The sequence below is a fragment of the Falco peregrinus genome, chromosome 14 (assembly GCF_023634155.1).
Source record: "Falco peregrinus isolate bFalPer1 chromosome 14, bFalPer1.pri, whole genome shotgun sequence".
Lineage (NCBI taxonomy): Eukaryota > Metazoa > Chordata > Aves > Falconiformes > Falconidae > Falco > Falco peregrinus.
Window position 1 is genome coordinate 20,152,658 of NC_073734.1, and position 19,636 is coordinate 20,172,293.

The following is a 19,636-nucleotide window of genomic DNA, read 5'->3' on the forward strand; positions in this document are numbered from 1 at the left end:
CTTTAGAAAAGGCCATACAATGGACTGCATTAACCAAGAACATTAAAACAGCTTTGTTTGTAGATCCTTTATATTCAGATATATTAGAGGTAGGGGAAGATTTATGTAAAACAGTAAGATTAAAAATTGTCAGGCTTACTCTGAAAATGCCTACACATAGGTTATAGTTTGAACTTTGAGCTTTTTGGTAAGAGTTTGAAAAGCAAAATAAGAAAGTTCCTAAAATAGCATGGGGTGGAGTGTATGTGTGTGTGTATATATACATATGTAGAGAGATGCTGAGATTAGTGTAAGGTCTTAGGAGTAATAGTGTAGAATAATATTAGACCGACGTGCTCTTAAGTTTTGGAGGGTAAGAGATAAACAGTAATATCATAACAGCCAAAAAGCTGTGCTGGAAAATTGGGTGAACAGAACAGAACAAAAACATTTGGACTCCTTAATTTCCAAAGTATGTGCAAATATGAATCTGAACAAATAGCAATTCAGGTAAATTAAAAAATTGATTCGTAATTTTTTTTTAAACATCAAACAGTATAACTGAGCTTGGAACATGGGTACTTTATGAATGCAGTTGTGACAATTAAAAAAAGGTAAAGAAAAAGGAAAATCTTAATATAAATGTATATTACTATATTTTAAATAATATTCATAAATATTACTTAATTATACATTAATTTAGGCCCTCATCTTGCTGATTGTGGTTTAAATAAGAAATAGACTTTTAAAGGTCATCATCACTGTTTTTTTATCGGAGGAGTAAGAAGTTTTTGTACGCACTTAAACTATTCCCAAAAGCAGTGTATCAGGGTTTTTTAAATGCCATCTGAAATTAAGCTTATTCCATGCTCTCAAGCTTTGATTGTTGGTAGTTTACACACTCCTTTGAAATTTCCCTCAAGCGAGTGCTTTTGCATGAGATGAAATCCCCAAATGCTGATAAGCTGCTTCAAAAGATTCTATTTTCTCCTATTCAAGTAATTTAGATTCAGACTTAGAAGCCAAAGAATCTTGCTGCTTAGTGTTCTTCTCTCCTGATAGGGCATAAAAGTTCATTAGATTTTTTTGATATATTATGGATCTGATCTTAAAAAATGAAGTGGGAGGAGAACTTTTGAGTTGCTTTGCACTGTAACTTCTAAAGTCTTAACAGCTGCTGGGGAGATTTTTGATTAAATAAGGTTATGCAGGCTTCACAGCACTGAGACATTCAAACTCTAGAAACTTTTGATATATGATGATGGTAATATTTTGTTTTATTTATTACAGGCTAGTTTTGTTGCATCTGGAAACAGGACTGATATTTCACTAGATGATCCCAACTTCTGGCAGAAATGGGCCAAAAAAGCAGAAATAGATATAGATGCTCTCAGTGGTAGAGTAAGTACTTCTCTTTTTTTAATGCATGTTTTTTCAAGTATGTGCTTGCTGTTTAATTCTGAAATGGCAGGTCTAGGATTTCTGGTGCTTTTTTGGATGAATATTTCAACAAATCAGGCTTTTTGTGCTGGTTTGTTTGTGCATGAGTAATCAGCCTGCGGTTAGCTTTAGTACTCCTTAGCTCCCTGCTGTCCCAAAAGAGTTTGGGGGTCTTTGATATTTGTCGAAGACCTGGAAATGGTTGAAAGTGTGTAATTGTTCTGATTGCCCTGTTTCTCTGTCTGTAAATCCTGGGCTGGAAGCTGCAATATAGCTGACTACGAATGGTATCAATTTTATAATGCTGGAAGTTGTCCCCTGTGCTTGAAGACATTCATGGCGTTCATTTCTAAAAAGGTTTTAGTGCTCCTTTTTTACTCAGAGAGACTGCAGCGTGGTCTGTGTAAATACTCAGCTCAGAGAGGTATTCGATACCATTTGTAACTACTGTACTAGCGTCATGGTATGAAACCCATTTTTTGTTGCCTTAAATACCATGTTTTACTTCCTTTATGGATGTTTACGGTGATGTCTTTACAAAAACCTATGACATTAGACAGAAATTGTGGTTTCTGTACTGAAGCAGTCTACTTTAAGAAAAATTTATCAACTGTTTCTCTGATTTGTTTGAAATTTTGCAGAACAGCCTGGTTATTGATACTCCAAGAATTAGGAAACAAACACGGCCCTTTAGTGCTACAAAAGATGAGCTGGCCGAGTTGTCTGAAGTGGAGAGCGAGGGTGACGATAAACCAAAACTCCGCAGACCTTGTGACCGCTCCAATGGATATGGAAGAACCGAGTGCTTTCGGGTGGAAAAAAACTTACTGGTCTATGGGTATTGTATACATCCTTCTTGATTCTAGGAAGTTTGTTACAAAACACTTACTTTTTTATGTATTAAATTATATTTATGGCATAACTTTTAGCTATATTGGCAATAACATGGTGTGTGTATATAGAATTTTATTAGAAGATGAATGTACATGAATTTATCGTGCACCCTGTATAAATTTTTCTAACAACTTGCAATTGAAGAAACACTTGAGAGGGGAGAGGTGAAAACCTTTCTTTAAGGGAGACTGGCATTTAACAAGGGCATTACAGTAGTCTCTCAAAATTGTTACCCTAAGTGCTGCAGGCAGTCTCAAAACCTTAAATAAACATGTGATATAAAGGCTTGGTAGGTGACTTGATGTTCATAATTGCGAAATGTCTTGCGCTTCGATGAGGTGCAAACAGGAACTGAAAAATCTAAGCAGTTATTTTAAGCATACTTAAATCAGGTATGTTGGTTTGGAAGTAAAATCTTAGGATTTCTCTGCCCACCTTATAAGATAAATGACTGTGTGCTTATCAGTACGAGTTCCTGTCAGTTTTGTGTCTTAGAAGCTTGAACAATCATGCAGGGTTTGTTTTTTGTGTGTGTGTGTGTGGTTTGTTGTTTTTTTTTCTTACAACAGGCAGGTTTTGTTTAAAACTCTCATTTTAAATAGGTGGAATTCTGTTGCAAATGTTACTTTCATGTTCCTACTCCTTAACATAAGCTGAAGGAAAAAATCGGAATTCTAAATATTTTACAGAGAAGTTCCCTTGTATAACAGAAACCGACAGGCTACCCAAGTGTTTCACTTCTAAGTGCTGATTTGTGTTTCGCTTTGGACTAGGTGGGGCCGATGGAGAGAAATTTTATCACACGGTCGCTTCAAGAGACAATTGAACGAACAGGATGTGGAGATAATTTGCCGAGCTCTATTAGCTTATTGTCTTGTTCACTACAGAGGGGATGAGAAAATAAAAAGTTTTATATGGGATCTTATTACCCCAACAGAGGATGGGCAGACACGAGAGTTACAGAATCACCTTGGTAAGGTGTTACATGTTTCTGCAGTTAAATAGATTAATAAACATACACATGTGGTACTGGGGTGAAAACAGCTAAAAATTCTCTCTGAATGAGTCTTACTCTAAAATAAATGGAACTTATTTCAGATAGCAATTCAGTTGATGGGAAAAGAAACATTTTTTTCTGCTTTTCTTTGTATTGGATGGCTTACCCAAATGCATTGGTATACTCTGTGTAAGCTTTCTTTTCATTTCAGTTTGTAAGAACCTATTGTGTTCCGTAGTAGGTGACAACACACACTACTTTATTTGCCCCCCATCTCCTGCTTTGTCCTTAGCTGGTAAAATGTACTCTAGAGGTGCTCTAAGAGACAAAAGAGAAAAAAACCTCAGATCCAGCGGCTGTGGTGCTAGCATTTTTTTTCTGCACTGCAGGTCACGATACTGGTATAGGCTATAGGAACTATAAGTATCATGGAGATCTATACCTCCCTATTGCTGTTACTGTAATATATTTTAAATTATATAGGCTTATCAGCCCCTGTGCCCAGAGGAAGAAAAGGAAAAAAAGTGAAGACCCAGGCTAGCACTTTTGATATACACAAAGCGGAATGGCTTCGAAAGTACAACCCGGAACATCTGTTACAAGATGAAGGATACAAAAAGCACATAAAACACCATTGCAACAAGTAAGCGGTAGCTGAAGTGTGAATGTCTTTCAATGTTTGTGTAAAGATACTTCTTTCTTCTAATTCCTCGTTGTCTTAGACTTACAAATACTGTCGCCCCATGAAGGAACAAGTTTTAATGGTGTTAGCTTGTTTAGAATAAATAGATTGCAGGGTATTAGGAGGTGGATGAGGTGGACAGAGTATTTCACATTTAAAATAATTCTGTTGTTATTTTGAAAGCAACAGTGTTTGTGTCTGTACAGAGAAAGAGTGAGAGATATTACTAGCATGTTTGGGGAGCCTTGTAGCAGCCAGCTCTTTAATAACTTCGGAAAGGAACTGAAAGCACTAAAGTAGTTGCCCCTCTGTCTTAACATGCTGTTTACCTGGCGCACTTTCTAGGCTTCTGAGAATCTGAGCTACTAGTTTGTTGAAAGCTCACTCGTAGCCATGAATGAGCTTGGTTTCCATGAAATATTTTTCAATAGCAAAACTTGTTATATTCTCTTTGAAAACTTGCTACGGCTATAGTCAAGAATTGAGATAAAGCGTGGAGAAGCCATTGGGGTCGTGCACCAAATGCTAAGTGAGAAGGAATGGAAAGGGGAAAGCGTTCATTGTCAGCCCGCTCGATTCATTCTAAGGGAATCTTCCAAGTAGGAAATGGGGAGTAGCAGTTTGTTCTTAGCAGTGTTTTATGAAGCTAGGGAGGAGTGTTCTGCTGGCCTTGGTCTGTGTCTTGGATTTGAAAGAATTTTTGCAATGAAACAATTTGTAAAAGTGATTGCAATAAAAAGGTGACCTGAACTGGAGGTTCTCCTCTTATAACTGAAGGAAATATGTTTTGGGAAAATGATGTGAAAGCTTTGTGATACTACAAAAGACAAACCCACACGCAACTATTGAAAACTTTGAGTGCTAATACTTGTATTTCTTTTTTTTCTTTTTGTTTAGAGTCTTGCTTCGAGTAAGAATGCTGTATTACTTAAAACAAGAAGTCATTGGTAATGAATTCCAAAAGGTGTTTGATGGAATTGATGCCAGGTGAACTATAGAGGTTTTTTTACCTTGTTTGTTTTAAATGTAAACTGTTAAATGAAAGTTCAGAAATCTTCCTAGACCTAAAAAAGAGATATTAAAACCAATTATTTTTATAATTATGCTGTGAGAAAAATGTTTTTGTGTACTTTCTGCTAGGCACTTTGTATTGACTTGACGCGAGGAAGTCCTGATTCCTGTTTATGAGTCTAGCTATATAAAGTAACAACTATTTAAATCAAGTAGTCTGAAAAAGCAAGTGAAAGATAGAATTATATACTTTGCGTTCCAGTTGGCAGGTTTTTCCTGCCTCTTTGTGCACAGTTTTGGTTAATGTGCTGCATATTCCATTTTTTAAATTACTTTTTTTTTATAATGGTGGTATTGCCATTTGGAAATTCACTGCTGCAGGAGCTTCTGATGGATAGAAAGTTTTAATTTGATTCAGAAAGTGTTACAAACATTTGTGGAAGAGCAGTGCATCTAGTGCTGTTAAACACAAAAGCAGATAATCTTTGGTTTGCTAAGTTTTGCAATCACAAACCGCTAGCAGTTGGCAGTTTACTGAGAGGGGAAGAATGTTCTATGCTAGTACTGCTTTCGTATTCTTTCCCTGTTGCTGGTCTCTGTCAAATGCAAAATACCAAGCTGTCTGGGTGTTTTGTATTGCTGCTTTTGTATATGTGTACTTGGAAGAGAGAAGTTTACAAAACCCACATAAAGTACAACTGTACAAAAAGAAAACAAAAATTTATTTCTTCCTCTGAATATTATTGATGTTGGTGTGCTGTTGGTGATTTTCCTTAGTGAAATTGATGTTTGGGTCCCTGAGCCAGATCATTCTGAAGTTCCTGCTGAGTGGTGGGATGCAGATGCAGATAAATCCCTTCTAATTGGAGTTTTTAAACATGGTGAGTAATATGGATGACTGCATATGTATGTTCCCCACCCCTCAATATAAAAACCCTACGCTCAATTTTTTTTTTTTTATAGCTTACTCTGAAAATTGAGTTTATGCCACTTCTTTTTTTTTTCCTTTATAGGTTATGAAAAATACAACACTATCAGAGCAGACCCAGCGCTGTGCTTCTTGGAGAGGGTTGGCAAGCCAGATGAAAAAGCAGTTGCTGCTGAACAGAGAGCAAATGATTACATGGATGGGTATGAGCACTTAAAAGTGGGCACGAATGTTTCTTAGCCTTAAAGTAAACGAGACTGAATTTGTATGTTGTCCTTTATTGTCTTCTCAACTAGTTTTTCTACTAGTTTGATGTCATTGTGAAGGATACTACTTTGGTTTTACTCCCACAGAGTGAAAGAGAGTTAGGAACAGTGTACCAGAACCGTTGAAGTTTTGGATTTCACAGTTAAAGGAAAAAGGCAGCAGCTTGTTAACAAGAACTTTCACCTTGTATTGCTGTATCAGAAATATTACTTAGGCACTGAAGTGCAAAAGCCTTCAGAGGCGGAGTACTACAGACCTATTTAACTTTATTTCAGGTCGGTCAGCTTAGTGTATTAGTCTCGCGTACCTAAGCAGTGGTGACCCCAGCAGATCGATTTGAATATCACTGATAACTGCTGAAAGGGAGAACAGCTTTTATTCATTGCTTCATCAGTGAGGTTAGCAGCTGTGTCATAAAGAGCATCTTTTAATGAGAGAATGAATTGGGGTGGGGGGAGGGGGGGGGGCAGTATTCAAACCAAAGCTGCCATGAAATATTTCCCTCATTTCAAATAGAAAATGAAATACAATATATCTATCTAAATTTAAATGAGTTTTGGTTGATTGAAATGAATGTAAGGACTTTAAAATATTACTAAGATGGGTTCTTTTGTGTTGAAATTTTAACAGGGATGTAGAAGATCCAGAATATAAACCGGCACCAGCAATGTTTAAAGATGACATAGAGGTATAGTAGGCAACTGTTAATAGCTCCTTTTAACACACCTAGGATGTAATACTTCCACCTTTTTGTTACGCAAATTACTTCATTTTTCTGTGTTTCTCTAAACTGATAGAACTTACTCCATGTGTTTCTGCAGTTGTGTGAGTAAGGGGGAATGGGAAGGAATTTTTGTCTAATTCTGTTGTGTGCCTTGTTAGCCACTGGTCTAAAATATATGTTACTTTGTTCCTTTGTCATACTTATAAATTGCCTGCAAGATGCAGGCTTAACCTAAATCTTGTGGAGCGGGCTACTTTTTAAATTTTGCTTCACTTTCATTTCTCTACAGGATGATGTTTCATCGCCAGGTGATCTAGTAATAGCAGATGGAGGTAAATACAGAAAACTTTAAATCCAAGCTAATTCATTCTATTTTGAGTTGTTCCAATTCTCCTGACTCAGCTAAAATGTATATAGATTGCGTAGTGTAGAACCGTAGGGCACCAGCAATGGTTAATTTCTTTCTTTGCCCTGTAACTTTGTTTTAATACAGATGGACAAATGATGGAAGGTGACAAAATCTATTGGCCCACTCAGTCTGCCTTAACAACACGTCTTCGCCGCCTAATAACAGCGTATCAACGAACAAGTAAAAATAGGCAGGCCCAGCAGATCCAGCCAGCGTTCCCAATACAAACTAGTATGATGCAGCCTCCGTATGAAGAAGCTGCTCTGAATCCAAAGATGGCTGCTAAGATTGAAAGACAGCAAAGGTACGTGCAGCATGCAAATAGACATTTTTGATCAATGTCCTTATATAAAAAATACTGAAGAAATAATAATGGCTAGCTGCATGAAATAGTGAGGAAAGTGACAGCATTTCCATTTTTTCTTACTTGTTGATCAAGATGGACGAGAAGAGAAGAAGCTGACTTTTACAGAGTTGTGTCCACATTTGGAGTGGTGTTTGATCCTGAAAGGGGACGGTTTGATTGGACCAAATTCAGGGCAATGGCTCGGCTACATAAGAAAACTGATGAGAGCTTAGAGAAGTACTTGTATGCGTTTATGTCAATGTGCCGGAGAGTCTGTCGTCTCCCCTCAAAAGAAGGTGGGTGTAAATGGTTTTACTTCTAGTTTTATCTGTAATTTCTGTTGCCAGTGCTTGTCTTGAGAAAGCGTTTTTTTTCATGTGTTCCAAAAAACAGTAAGGGGGGTGCGGGGGGCGGACAGACATGACACAAGGAAATAAGGAAACGTCCTAAATGTAAAATTGAAAGTTTGTAATGGGGAGACATGCATTAACTGATTAAAGCCATCTATTTCTAGTATTGATTTGCAGTGAGGGTTTTTTGTTGGGTTTTTTTTTGCCAGATTCTTATCTCTGTTTTGTTTTTAATACAGAACTTGTAGACCCAAACATTTTTATCCAGCCAATTACAGAGGAGCGTGCTTCTCGGACTTTGTACCGCATTGAGCTCCTAAGGAAAGTGAGAGAACAGGCTCTTAGACACCCACAGTTGTTTGAACGTCTAAAACTGTGCCAGCCGAACCCAGACTTACCTGTTTGGTGGGAGTGTGGGACGCATGACAGGGATTTACTTATTGGAGCTGCTAAGCATGGAGTTAGCAGGACAGATTATCATATTCTTCGTGATCCTGAACTCTCATTTATGTCTGCGCAGAGGAACTATAATCAAAACAAAGTGGCACTCTCAAGGACTTCTACTCCACTCTTGCATCAGTACCAGATGGCATTATCTGCTTCTCCTCTTACACCTCAGTCAAGATTGTCAGATGCTAAAGTGAATGTTTTTGAGGACACGAAAACTAAAAATGAAAATCTGAAAGAGGACCCTCAGTCTTCTGAAGAGGAATCTATGTCTACAGAGGAGACACAGACAATAATGAAATCTGAACCTCTGAGTCCAAAAAATGGCACACCAATACAAAATGCAGACCACAAACCCAACGTGAAGACTGACACAGACAGGCGCATGGTGGCAGCAAGGACAGAGCCTCTAACTCCAAACCCAGCTTCCAAAAAACAGAGAGTCAGCAAAAGGGGATCTGACTCTAGCTCGGACTCAGACTCTGACTCAGATAGATCATCCTGTTCTTCCAGGTCATCTTCTTCATCCTCTTCATCTTCCTCATCTTGTTCACACTCTCGGTCAGGCTCTAGCTCTTCATCATCTTCATCTTGTTCTTCAGCATCTTCCTCCTCCTCATCATCATCATCATCGTCGTCATCGTCGTCGTCATCATCGTCTGAAGAGAGTGATAGTGATGAAGAGGAGGCACAAAAACGTGGTATGTGTGTAGTCTTGTTTCTGTAGTGTAACTTTTAAACTGAAAAAGTTCATTCTTAATGGAAAAATGTCTTAAAAAAGGGTATTAAGTCCAGCATAAGTAATTAAACACATTTGCTTGATTCTTCAAGTGAGTTGGAAGAATTTCAGGGATACAGCATTTTGTTTCCTTCATATCAGTGCCCTGGATGAGGTACTTAAAATTTGTTGACCAGTTCCGTGAGCAAGCCTACTGTGCGTGTGGTTCATGCGTGGGAGGAGAGTTGAATAGCTAATGTTCCCTGGATATATGTGCTCTGTGTGCTTTCCCTACTACTGTTTCTTTTTCTTCCAAAATACAGAGATTCTCCTGGTTTCTCTGTTTTTTCCACTCTTGCTCACCTGTCATTGTAGCTTCCTCACTGTGCTTTCACAAAATCTGCAAGCTTCCTTCTGTCCAATCTATAGGGTAATGCAGACGGCTTTTTCTTATAAATTGGAGGTGGCCGAGCAGTGTACTTGCACGGGAAATTTTCAAACACTTTATAATATGTACCTGCTTAGAAAAGACTGAGGCAGGCAATTGTAGAGCATAGGACTAAACAAAAGAGACACTTTCGAAAGCTTTGAAGTAGAAGCAGAAATCTCTGATTAGTGAAGTGATGTAAAATTTTTACAAAGCCAGTCACTCTTTATTTAATACGTTCTTTATTGATACTATGAAGCGTCCCCTACTCTTGCCCCATTGAAACTCAAAATGCGAAAAGATACCTTTACTGTGTGAAAACAAATGGTAGTAAGAAAAGGAGGAGGATGAAGTTAGGCAGTGGGGTTACAGCACAAGTGAAAAACCTGGGTTTTTTTCCCAGTACCTCAGGGGAAAAGGCACTGTGTTGATCAGATAAATTCTCTTGTCTGTGGAAATGGCAAACAGAAACCATAGGGTTTAATATGCTGGGAAATGGTTACTGGGCAAGTAAAAACACCACTTAAACAAAATGATTAAGATGCTGCTGCCTGTAGCAGTGGAAGGACACTTTCAGAGGGAAACAGCTGTATGCAAACATTAAAACAGTGAGAGAAAAGGAATGCTGATATGGCGTAAATATTTAGATCTAAACAGTGGCTATTATAACATGTGCTACAAGTCCAAACATTAGGCTTTATTTCTGCCAGCTGAGTCTGATCAGGCAAGTATTAGTGCCATGCTCAGATTGCAAAAATCTCATAAATCACTCAGCCTTTCTTTTTGTGGCTGTTTTGCTGAGTTGGTGTTGAAGAGATGGGTAAATGCCACAAAACTCTTAGCCTTTTCTGTATATTAATTTTAAGCCCAGGTTTTATTTCATATGTTGTACAGTTAATGTGAACCTTTGGCATATTTTTCCCATTTGAATAGTCTTTTAAAGGGAGAGTTAAATTATATCAGATGACTTGATAAACACCGATTGTTAAGGACAAATTGGAGTTCTGGACGGTTGTCCCTCATACGCGCTGTGCTGATGTAGTGTTTACCTTTTCAGGCAGCACCTTTTTGGTTTTATGGTTTTCGGGTTGGCTTTTTTGTTTGGGTTTTTTTTTGGGCGGTGGGGAGTGGGGTGGTTTTGTTTGTTTGTTCTGGGGTTTGGTGGTTTTCTGTTGGTTTTTCTTTAGTTTCAGACTATTTCCCCGTGTCATAATGAAGTTTATATTGTTGTCTGGATGGAAGCAAAAGTAAAATAATAATAATGAGTGTAAGACAGTCAAAGGAGACATTGGAAAGTAGGAGAAAGTCCTCTGTGATTAAAATTTTGAAAAATTATCTCATGCAGACATGTGTTCAAGATGTGGAATATCCAGCATTCCATCCAGTAAATGAAATGGGGTGGTTTTTTTGTAGTAGTATCCCAATAGATTTGCCATGTTCTGGAGATGGGCACTTTAATTTCAGTTTACTTCTAGATTTTAGTGCATGTTGTTTCACTTATTTCCTTTGTGAGCCTAAGTAAGGACTGTCTTATCAGATTACTCTGAAGCATGTCTGTTTGGAAATAGCTAAATGACATGTTAAGCTCTCGAAATAGTGAAGGGAATACATGTGGAATTTACATGTCTAGAGAAGGATCAGCGGTGATCCTGAAAAGCCTATCAGATGAATTCTTCAGTGTAACTTTGTGTTTGGGCTTCCTCTGAACATTGTTCTGTGTGTTTCGTTCACCTGAACCTCTTACATTGAGTGTTTTAACTTTTTGTTTGTGACATCAAATGATTTTAGTGGTTTTATTTAGCAGAAGGAACCCCACATATAAAAGCATATGATGAAGAGAGTGTAGCCTCTCTGAGTACAACACAAGATGAGACGCAGGACAGTTTCCAGATGAACAATGGGACTCCAAATTCCAGTTATCTCCTGCAAGGTGGATACATGTTGGCTGCATCCTACTGGCCAAAGGCAAGTTTATATCACTACTATGAAAACAAAAGTTGTAGGGGAAGGTGGGCTGTGACTTTAGTACTCGATTAAAAATGTTAAACCTATACCACTGAGTTGTGGGGAAATCTTGGGAAAAGAAGTTTCGTTTATGGTAAATTATAGTAGAATGACGACAGCATTTTATACATCAGTGGTATGTAAAAGGGAGGATGGTCACATAGGAGATGAAAGGAAGCGTATTTAAGATGAAGATGGGACAATTTATCAGGTGTTTGGATGTTCTTAAGTCCGTGAGAAGAATTGTTTACAGTACTACAAAAGAATGTAAAAAATTAAATAGAGCGAGAAATTAGTTAGCTAAATACTACAAAACTTTTTGCAGTAGTAGTAGGACTCCTTCAGGTACGTTGCAGAATCCTGAGTCATGTGAATGTGTAGGCTGGCCGAAGCACTGGTGTAATACAACTTTTACGTTAAAACTTAACTATATGGCTCCGTATGTGAACTAGTGAAATTCTAAAGCATACTTTGAAAAGATAGTAACACTGAGTGACTGGAAATTCATCTTGCTTGAAATACCATTTTGAAGATCTTTAGTCATATCTGAATGTCTGTGGCTGACATGGCATGGAAGACCGTGGAGCAGTCTCTCACACTTCCAGCTAACTAGCTTAACTAACAAGATGAAGCAAAAATTGTAAATTGCTGGGATGTCTGTTCACTACATAAACTGTAACTGTGATATATTTTTGGATAGTTTTCTTTCCTGACATATAAGGAGAATGAGACTGACTGCAGCATTTTCTGGGTCTGACAAATGTACTTGCTTTTATAGTCAGTGTTACGCTTATTGTAGTGTATGACTTTTCTTTTTTTAAGAGCAGGAAAACCCACATGCTGTTAATTTTTGTGACAGATTTCTTAAATGCTTGGGTTTTTGCAATAGTTCTAAAGCAATTTTAGCATCTTTCTAGCGTATTTAGTGTGTTGCTAGGCATATGCTATATAAAGCAATGAACACTGGTATTTTAATAAAAGAATAATTTCATAATCTTCTGGGGAACAGGCATGAGTTGCAAGTCAGCTTGCAAATTTGAGTCACATCACAAGCTTGTAACGAAGAAAATTTTCAAGGTCAAGCAGTTGAGGAAAGTCTGAAAAAGAAGGCAGTGCAGGAGACAAAACAGGTGATGAAGCAGGGAAAACAGATGTAGGATCTGATCCTCAGGAGCTTTTGGTTATTTTTACCTTTGCTCCTGGAAGGTGCGTTTAAATCTAAATACCACTTTTCATAGTTTTTGAATGTTCATTTTGAGAAGGGGAGCCTAACTTTGATGTCACAGGTGCTTGGCAGATTGTGACAGATTACATTCAGAGTGTGCAAAATTGGACTTTTTTAAATACAGGGAAGAGTCTTGAACTTGACCAAAAAAAAAAAAATTTGCTTAGAGAACAGGTAATTTTAGCACTCTGAAATTACCAGAAAATGTTTCTGGGGTCTGCTTGTACTTAGTTGAATTTATTGGGGCTTGAGATCTGTGTGTCATGCAGGTGTGTGAAGTCAAATCTGTGTTTGGTGTCTAAAGAATGCGAATGAGGAAAAATACGGCTTTGAAAGCTAAAACAAGATATGAGTAACAGTCTGTAGATTTAGTTTTCTCAATTACGTTTGTCAGATATGTTATGGTGCTTCTCACAGGTTCAGAACCTGCTACCAGTGAGTCAAAGCCAGACCCTCAGATACTACTTTGGTAGTTAACATATATCTTTCCTTTAAAAATCAGTGAGATAGTGTGTTTCAAGTGGTTGTGGGCCCCAGACCCTGTATAGATGAGAGAGATTGCATATTTGCTTACAGGTGGTGAAATTAGTTACAGAGGTGCCTTTCACAAGCTCTTACAAGGAATTGGTACAAATCTAGGAACTTAGAAATCTTTTCAGTCCAAGTCCAGTGATGAAAAATGCTGTTTTTTCTTTTTAGAATTAGAACATAATGTTTAAATGTAATGTGTACGGTGTTGGTAAGCATTATTCTTACAGAGATACTTTCTGTTTTTTAGGATCGAGTTATGATTAATCGGCTTGACAGTATTTGTCAAACAGTGTTGAAAGGTAAATGGCCTTCAGCAAGAAGGAGCTATGACAGCAATACGGTGGCATCTTTCTACACAACCAAACTTCTGGATAGCCCTGGTGCAGCTGCAGATTACAGCGAGCCCGCTGCACCGACACCCCCTCTTGCAGGTGTTAAAGAAGAATATGATCAGTCACCGCAGATGTCAAAGGTGAAGAAGCATGTACGAGAAAAGGAGTTTACAGTGAAAATCAATGACGTATGTTTATTTTTATTGCCCTAGGACCTGATTGCGATTGCGGTGTGCGGCATGCTTTACCTGCAAGTGGCTGCCTGCTCTCACTCTCACTTCCTTCACACACTTGTTTGTGGGTATTTGGGTCTGCTGCTTCTGGGCATTGAGTGTTTGGGGTTTGGGTTTGTTTTTGGGGGGGTGGTTTTTTGTTTGTTTTCCGATTTACATAAGCCACTGGAAGGAATCATTGTTATTTCTCTCTCTGAATTGAAATTTTGCCATTGTGGAGCTTCCTCAGACAGCCTGTTTCATGCTGTTTCTAAGAAATCTGGTTAGTAAAAAAGGGGTATTTCTGGTGGTTGGCACTTTTCTAAATGTTTCGGCCTGTTGTATCCAGCAAGCACTTTCTTATTTCTTGGCCTTTTAAAGAGTTACAGTAGTAAGTGCAGGCTGGAAGCTTCCAACATTTTTCTTATCTGTAGTTTGAAACCTGTAGCATGTAAAAATACACCAAAATTTCCACTTGTATTTGGGTTTGGCATTTCTTTAGGACTGGATTAGGGAGGTAAGCACCTGTTCAGTGTCTGGATTTTTCAGTTAGGATAGTAGATAATCAAAGTTTACATTCATAGAAGCAATTCTATGGAACTTCTGTTCAGATTTTGTTTTTTACAGGGAGGAGAAGCAAGACTTTTTTTTAAGGTCTAATACAAGGTTTTCATCCTTCCTCAACTCTTCTGGAGTAACTGTATGTGAGAATCCTGATGATGAAGTACATATTTCTGCTTCAGAAGAGACTCTTCTAACCCTGGCATTTATTTAACAGGAAGGTGGTTTGAAATTGACTTTTCAGAAGCAGGGACTGTCTCAGAAAAGGCCATTTGAAAGTGACGAAGGTGCACTCGGACAGCAGCAATACCTGGCTCGGCTACGTGAACTCCAGAATGCTTCAGAAACCAGCCTTGTCAACTTCCCAAAATCACTTCCCAAATCAGGTACATAAAATATCTGGGGTCCTAAGGGTTGGTATGAAATCTTATCTTCTGGGTTCTTCTGTTGACCTCTGTAGATATGTGGATAGGCAGTGGAAAGAGATGTCTGCAGTGTTGTTTGCTCTAAACTGCAGTCTGGGGGAATTCTCTCCCAGTGTGTTAGCAAACTGGGCACCGGTTGAGGCATGAGCTTGGACCACATGAATACTCTCTGACAGTGTCAGTTATTGTAATGTTAATAGAATGATGCTGTTAGACATTATGAATATCTTTACAAGAAGGTGTTCCTAATTGTAAAGTGCATCACTGTACCCTGACAGTAATCAGTTTAACTCGGAACTTAGTGTGGCTAGTTAATAAGTAAAGATGAAGAGTTCTGGATTATGCCTGTGTCAATTCGCACTCTTCGTATTCTTTCCTGCATTTCACGCAGAGAAACAGTAGAGGATCTAGAACCAATTTTTGGCTGGCAGCCAAAAATGCGTAGCTTATTTTCACAAAAGGTAAGAGTAAGTGTACACTGGCAAATAAAAAGGAGCCTAAAGCAAATTTTTTTGTTAAAATTTCTATTAAAACATTTGAAATAATTAGAATTGGGTGCTTGATTCAGGCCAGCTACTGATTAAATGGCTGCAGTTCACTGAGACTGCATATGTAAGTGGAGGAGACAATCTCCTTTTAAAAAAAAAAAGTACTACCTGTCACTTGCATTTTGTACTTTCTTGTTGCAGCACAGCATTAAGGTCTTGTTATAAACATTTATTTAGGGATGTCTGCCTTCACGTGTGTGTGTGGTGTCAGTGGTTTTTAGCAGCTCTACCTCCCTGTACAGATTTCTTTGGAGTGGGTAGGGGGCAGCAATAGGAAACTTTCGTAGTAGAGTCGCTTTCAGAGTCTTGGTATTAATAGTGTTTAAACCAGTCATAAAACAATAGGCAATTTCTGTTAGTATTTACATGTAGAAATTAAATGCACTTGCAGTATTCTAGTTAATTTTATTTCCAGACGTGTTTCTTGTTATAAACAGCTCAAGCATCTGACGCTGATTTTATTACATCATTAATTAGGTACTTCCAGTCACTTAACAGCCAGTGCCAATGGAATCATAGTTGACAGTCAGCCTGCAGTCAAAAAGAGAAGAGGAAGGAGGAAGAATGTGGAGGGAGTTGATGTCCTCTTCATAAATAGAAATAAACAGCCTAATCATGTAAGTCAAGTTACATTTTTGTATGCAAAAATAAGGTCCAGATTACTATTAATCCCCTAACTGAGCATAACTAGCTGTCAACATACAACAAAAAATGCTGTTGGGTTTGGGTTTTTTCCGAGACTGTTAACTGAGAGTTTGACTACACAAATGAGAACTGGTGGAGTTCTACTAAACACCAGATAGATACAATACTGGTAACTGTTTTTAAAAAGTAAGTTTAATTGTGGCTTTGATTAACTGTAATTAACAATGTATTATTAAAACCTTGATATTTGACCTAGCAACACTTCAGGACATCCTTCCCCATACGTTTCTTATGGGACCTGATTGTACAGTGCCTTGGAGAGCTGTCCAAGGCATGAGTAGTCTCACTGAGTCCCTGAGCGTGCGTAATGATCTGCAGGACTGTGTCCCTCGTTGTATGGTACACAAAATAATTTTTCTGTGGAGAACTTAGTCAAATGTTTTGAATTTCTCCAGGTTAACCCAGGTATTAACTCCTGTCAAGTTGCTGCAGGAATAAACCCAGCACTCACTTACACGCAGTCCCAAGGCATGCTTGATGCAGAGAGTCCAGTTCCTGTTATTAACCTAAAAGATGGAACAAGGCTTGCAGGTGATGATGCCCCCAAAAGAAAAGATTTAGAAAGGTGGCTTAAAGAACATCCCGGCTATGTGGAAGATTCAGGAGCTTGTATTCCTGTGAGTATTCCTTTCAGCTCTGCTTTAGCTAAATAGCAAAACATTTCTCATAGAATGTATTTGGATTTGTATTCAAAAAGATATAAATAATAATACCTGGAAAAAGTATAGCGCTGTTGAAAACTGTAAAATTATTAAAACAAAGCAATGGCTAGAGGAATCGGAGGATTTCGTGCTTTTTGCTGGGCTGCTTCTGTGGTTGTGATTAGTATTGTTACTGAAATATTTCTGAAATCAAAGATTACTTCAGATGAATGCCTGACTCAAGAGATTGCACAGATAACTGTTTTAAAAATGGCAAGATATGTCAGAAGGATAATTGGCTTTTTAATTCCTTCAAAACAGAGGATGCAGCTGCATGATGGGAGGCCCAAACAAAAAAGACACCGTTGTCGAAACCCTAACAAACTGGATGTCAATAGTTTGACTGGTGAAGAACGTGTTCAGCTCATAAACAGAAGAAACGCCCGAAAGGTATTCATAATGCTGTTGCCATTCTGATGTTCCCCAAAATGAAGAACTACCCTTGCTGTCTGTCTACTGCCCATGCTAAAACACTGCGCACAAATGAAACGTTTGTAAGGTTTTGGCACCCAGCAAGAAAGTAAACAATAATCTTCTAGTCAGTGTTTTGCAACTATGAAAATATGTAAGATACAGCTAGAAACTTACCCTGTGGTTTATGTTCAGATAAAATGGAACACTCAATATTTGGCAATATTTATGCCACTAATATGGAGGCATGGGCACTGAAATATATGTCATTGTGATCAAAGTAGCAACATTCTCAGAAGTTCTAAATAATGTGTACGTCTTCCAACTACTACTTCTGACATGATGAAAATTATATTTTGCGTAGAACCTTGTCCATTGGAATTGCTTAAATCCTGTCTACTGCATTGTTTTGCTTTTTTCTTTTTTGAGTTCTCTGACATTTGACTGTCGTGGTTCAGCAGCATGTGTCTGTTGTAAATCACATTGCTAGGCGAAACAGTAGTGTAACAGGGGAATTCTTTTCTAATGTCCCGACAGTGGAAGATGGGAGATAAGGTGCCGAATTCAAATTGCCTAAAGTTTGGGAATGGAATAATGCGTTTGAATAGGCCTTGGGAAAAGCTAAAAGGCAGTGCTCAAGGAAAGCATGCAGAACGTTACTGTTGTTTATTGAATAAATTTGGACAGGTGTGTGGGATGGTCTCTTTGAATGTCAGTGTAGTACCAGAACAGCAGTCCGGTGGGAGTCTCTGAGGTATTGTGTCAACCTGTGGAGCATTTTGTCTTGTGATACTGCTAGCTTGTCCTTCTGTTACAGAGCACTTGCAAGGAAAGCGGGATTATTTTTTTTGTGTGCTACTGTATTAAGGTCAGAAGCTTTGTGCATCCATAGAGGAGAGTGAGGCAGAATTTGAGAGTCTTTAATCTCCTCGGTGCGTTGATACAGCAGCTCTGAAGAGCAACCTGTGTGGCTGCCAGTCTCTTGAAACACAGACCCTCGGCTGCTCTACAGTAATCCATGCCCTGAGGAATCTTTTCAAAGTTGATGATCAAGGAGTGAGAGATTTGATCTGTGCTTGCTGTTAAAGCCTATGTTTTCATGATGGCTTTTTTCCTCTTAACAGATTTCTACACCATAGTTGAGACTCTGTTACTTTATTAATCTCATTTTTCCCATTTATAACCAGTTTCCAGACAAAACTCATTTTGTCTCATTGTCTTTTTTAGTTCAGTTACACATTTAGTAGCAGGGGGTGAGGGGACCAAAAGTAGCCTGGAAAATGTGAGTTTAAGTTGCTGTTTATAGAGAAGGTTGAACAGAAACTGGAATTCTTTCTCCTTCCTTCTTTCTACCATTTCTTCTTTCCTTCTGGATCTGAGTAATACTTCTGACTAACCGGAGAGCTTACTCTCCTGCTTATATGATTTTATTAGGACATGCTGTTTAGCCATCTTAACTTGGCCTTTTTTGTGTGAAAGAAAATACAAGAAATAATTTCACAGAAGAAGCAGAGCCTTTTAATAGAAGTGTTTTTAGAAGTTGATTGAGATGATAGGACTGATGTAGTAGATAAAGGAAAAGTTTTAACAGGTTTGTGGTTACAACCTTCTCGGTAATACCTGGACCACCGTTAGCTATTCATGTGGTTGCTCTTCCATTCATTGCATGTCTTCATAAACTCTGATATTAAACATTAGTAGGGATGTCTAATACGAAAGTTGCAAAGCGTGAGTTTAATAGATGAGTGTGAGTTTAGTAGACTTAAAACAAACCAAAGAATATTTCACATAACTTCACCGGGAATCGGTCAAAACCCGTGTCATACTCATTGATAATTTAAAGTGGGGCTTTTATTTGTATTGTTTTACATAAAAGGCAAAAGTGAAAGTGTTAGGTATGAATGTTGCCTTTTTTTCTTACTGAATGAGAAGTATTTCCTGACTTCTATCTTTTTCTTCTCAGGTGGGGGGTGCATTTGCTCCCCCTCTCAAGGATTTGTGCAGGTTCTTGAAAGAAAATCCAGAGTATGGAGTGGCTCCTGAATGGGGAGAAGTTGTAAAACAGTCTGTGAGTATTTGCAGAACGAGATAACCATGACATGAAATGTATTTTAAAAACAAAGAAGGCAAACAGGGGAAAAAAAAGGCGTGCCAGCAGGCACACTTTTCATTTCGGGTACTGCATTAAGTGTGGAATGTGAGTCAATGTTAGCTTTTCTTTCTGCCAGCTCAGTTCCCTAAGCTGGTTTGCTGGCACAGCTGTGAGTTGGAGCAAGGGAGGAACAGTGGCTGGCAACCCCAAATTAGAGATTTGTTTGAAGGTGCTGTAATACTGTGACGTTTTCATCTCATAAATGTACCC

General features: G+C 38.3%; 1 protein-coding gene across 1 annotated transcript in view; it reads left to right on the forward strand.

The window, feature by feature from the left end:
* Positions 1-19,636, forward strand: part of CHD9 (chromodomain helicase DNA binding protein 9) — a 99,699-nt gene that overhangs the window by 74,747 nt on the left and 5,316 nt on the right. The window contains 19 exon segments of the mRNA XM_055818474.1: positions 1,270-1,380; positions 2,061-2,257; positions 3,087-3,286; positions 3,794-3,953; positions 4,890-4,979; positions 5,781-5,884; positions 6,017-6,134; positions 6,829-6,886; positions 7,212-7,254; positions 7,416-7,635; positions 7,771-7,973; positions 8,267-9,175; positions 11,424-11,584; positions 13,627-13,899; positions 14,702-14,870; positions 15,935-16,074; positions 16,558-16,779; positions 17,125-17,253; positions 19,238-19,342. Of these exon segments, the coding sequence (XP_055674449.1) occupies positions 1,270-1,380; positions 2,061-2,257; positions 3,087-3,286; positions 3,794-3,953; positions 4,890-4,979; positions 5,781-5,884; positions 6,017-6,134; positions 6,829-6,886; positions 7,212-7,254; positions 7,416-7,635; positions 7,771-7,973; positions 8,267-9,175; positions 11,424-11,584; positions 13,627-13,899; positions 14,702-14,870; positions 15,935-16,074; positions 16,558-16,779; positions 17,125-17,253; positions 19,238-19,342 (3,612 nt within the window).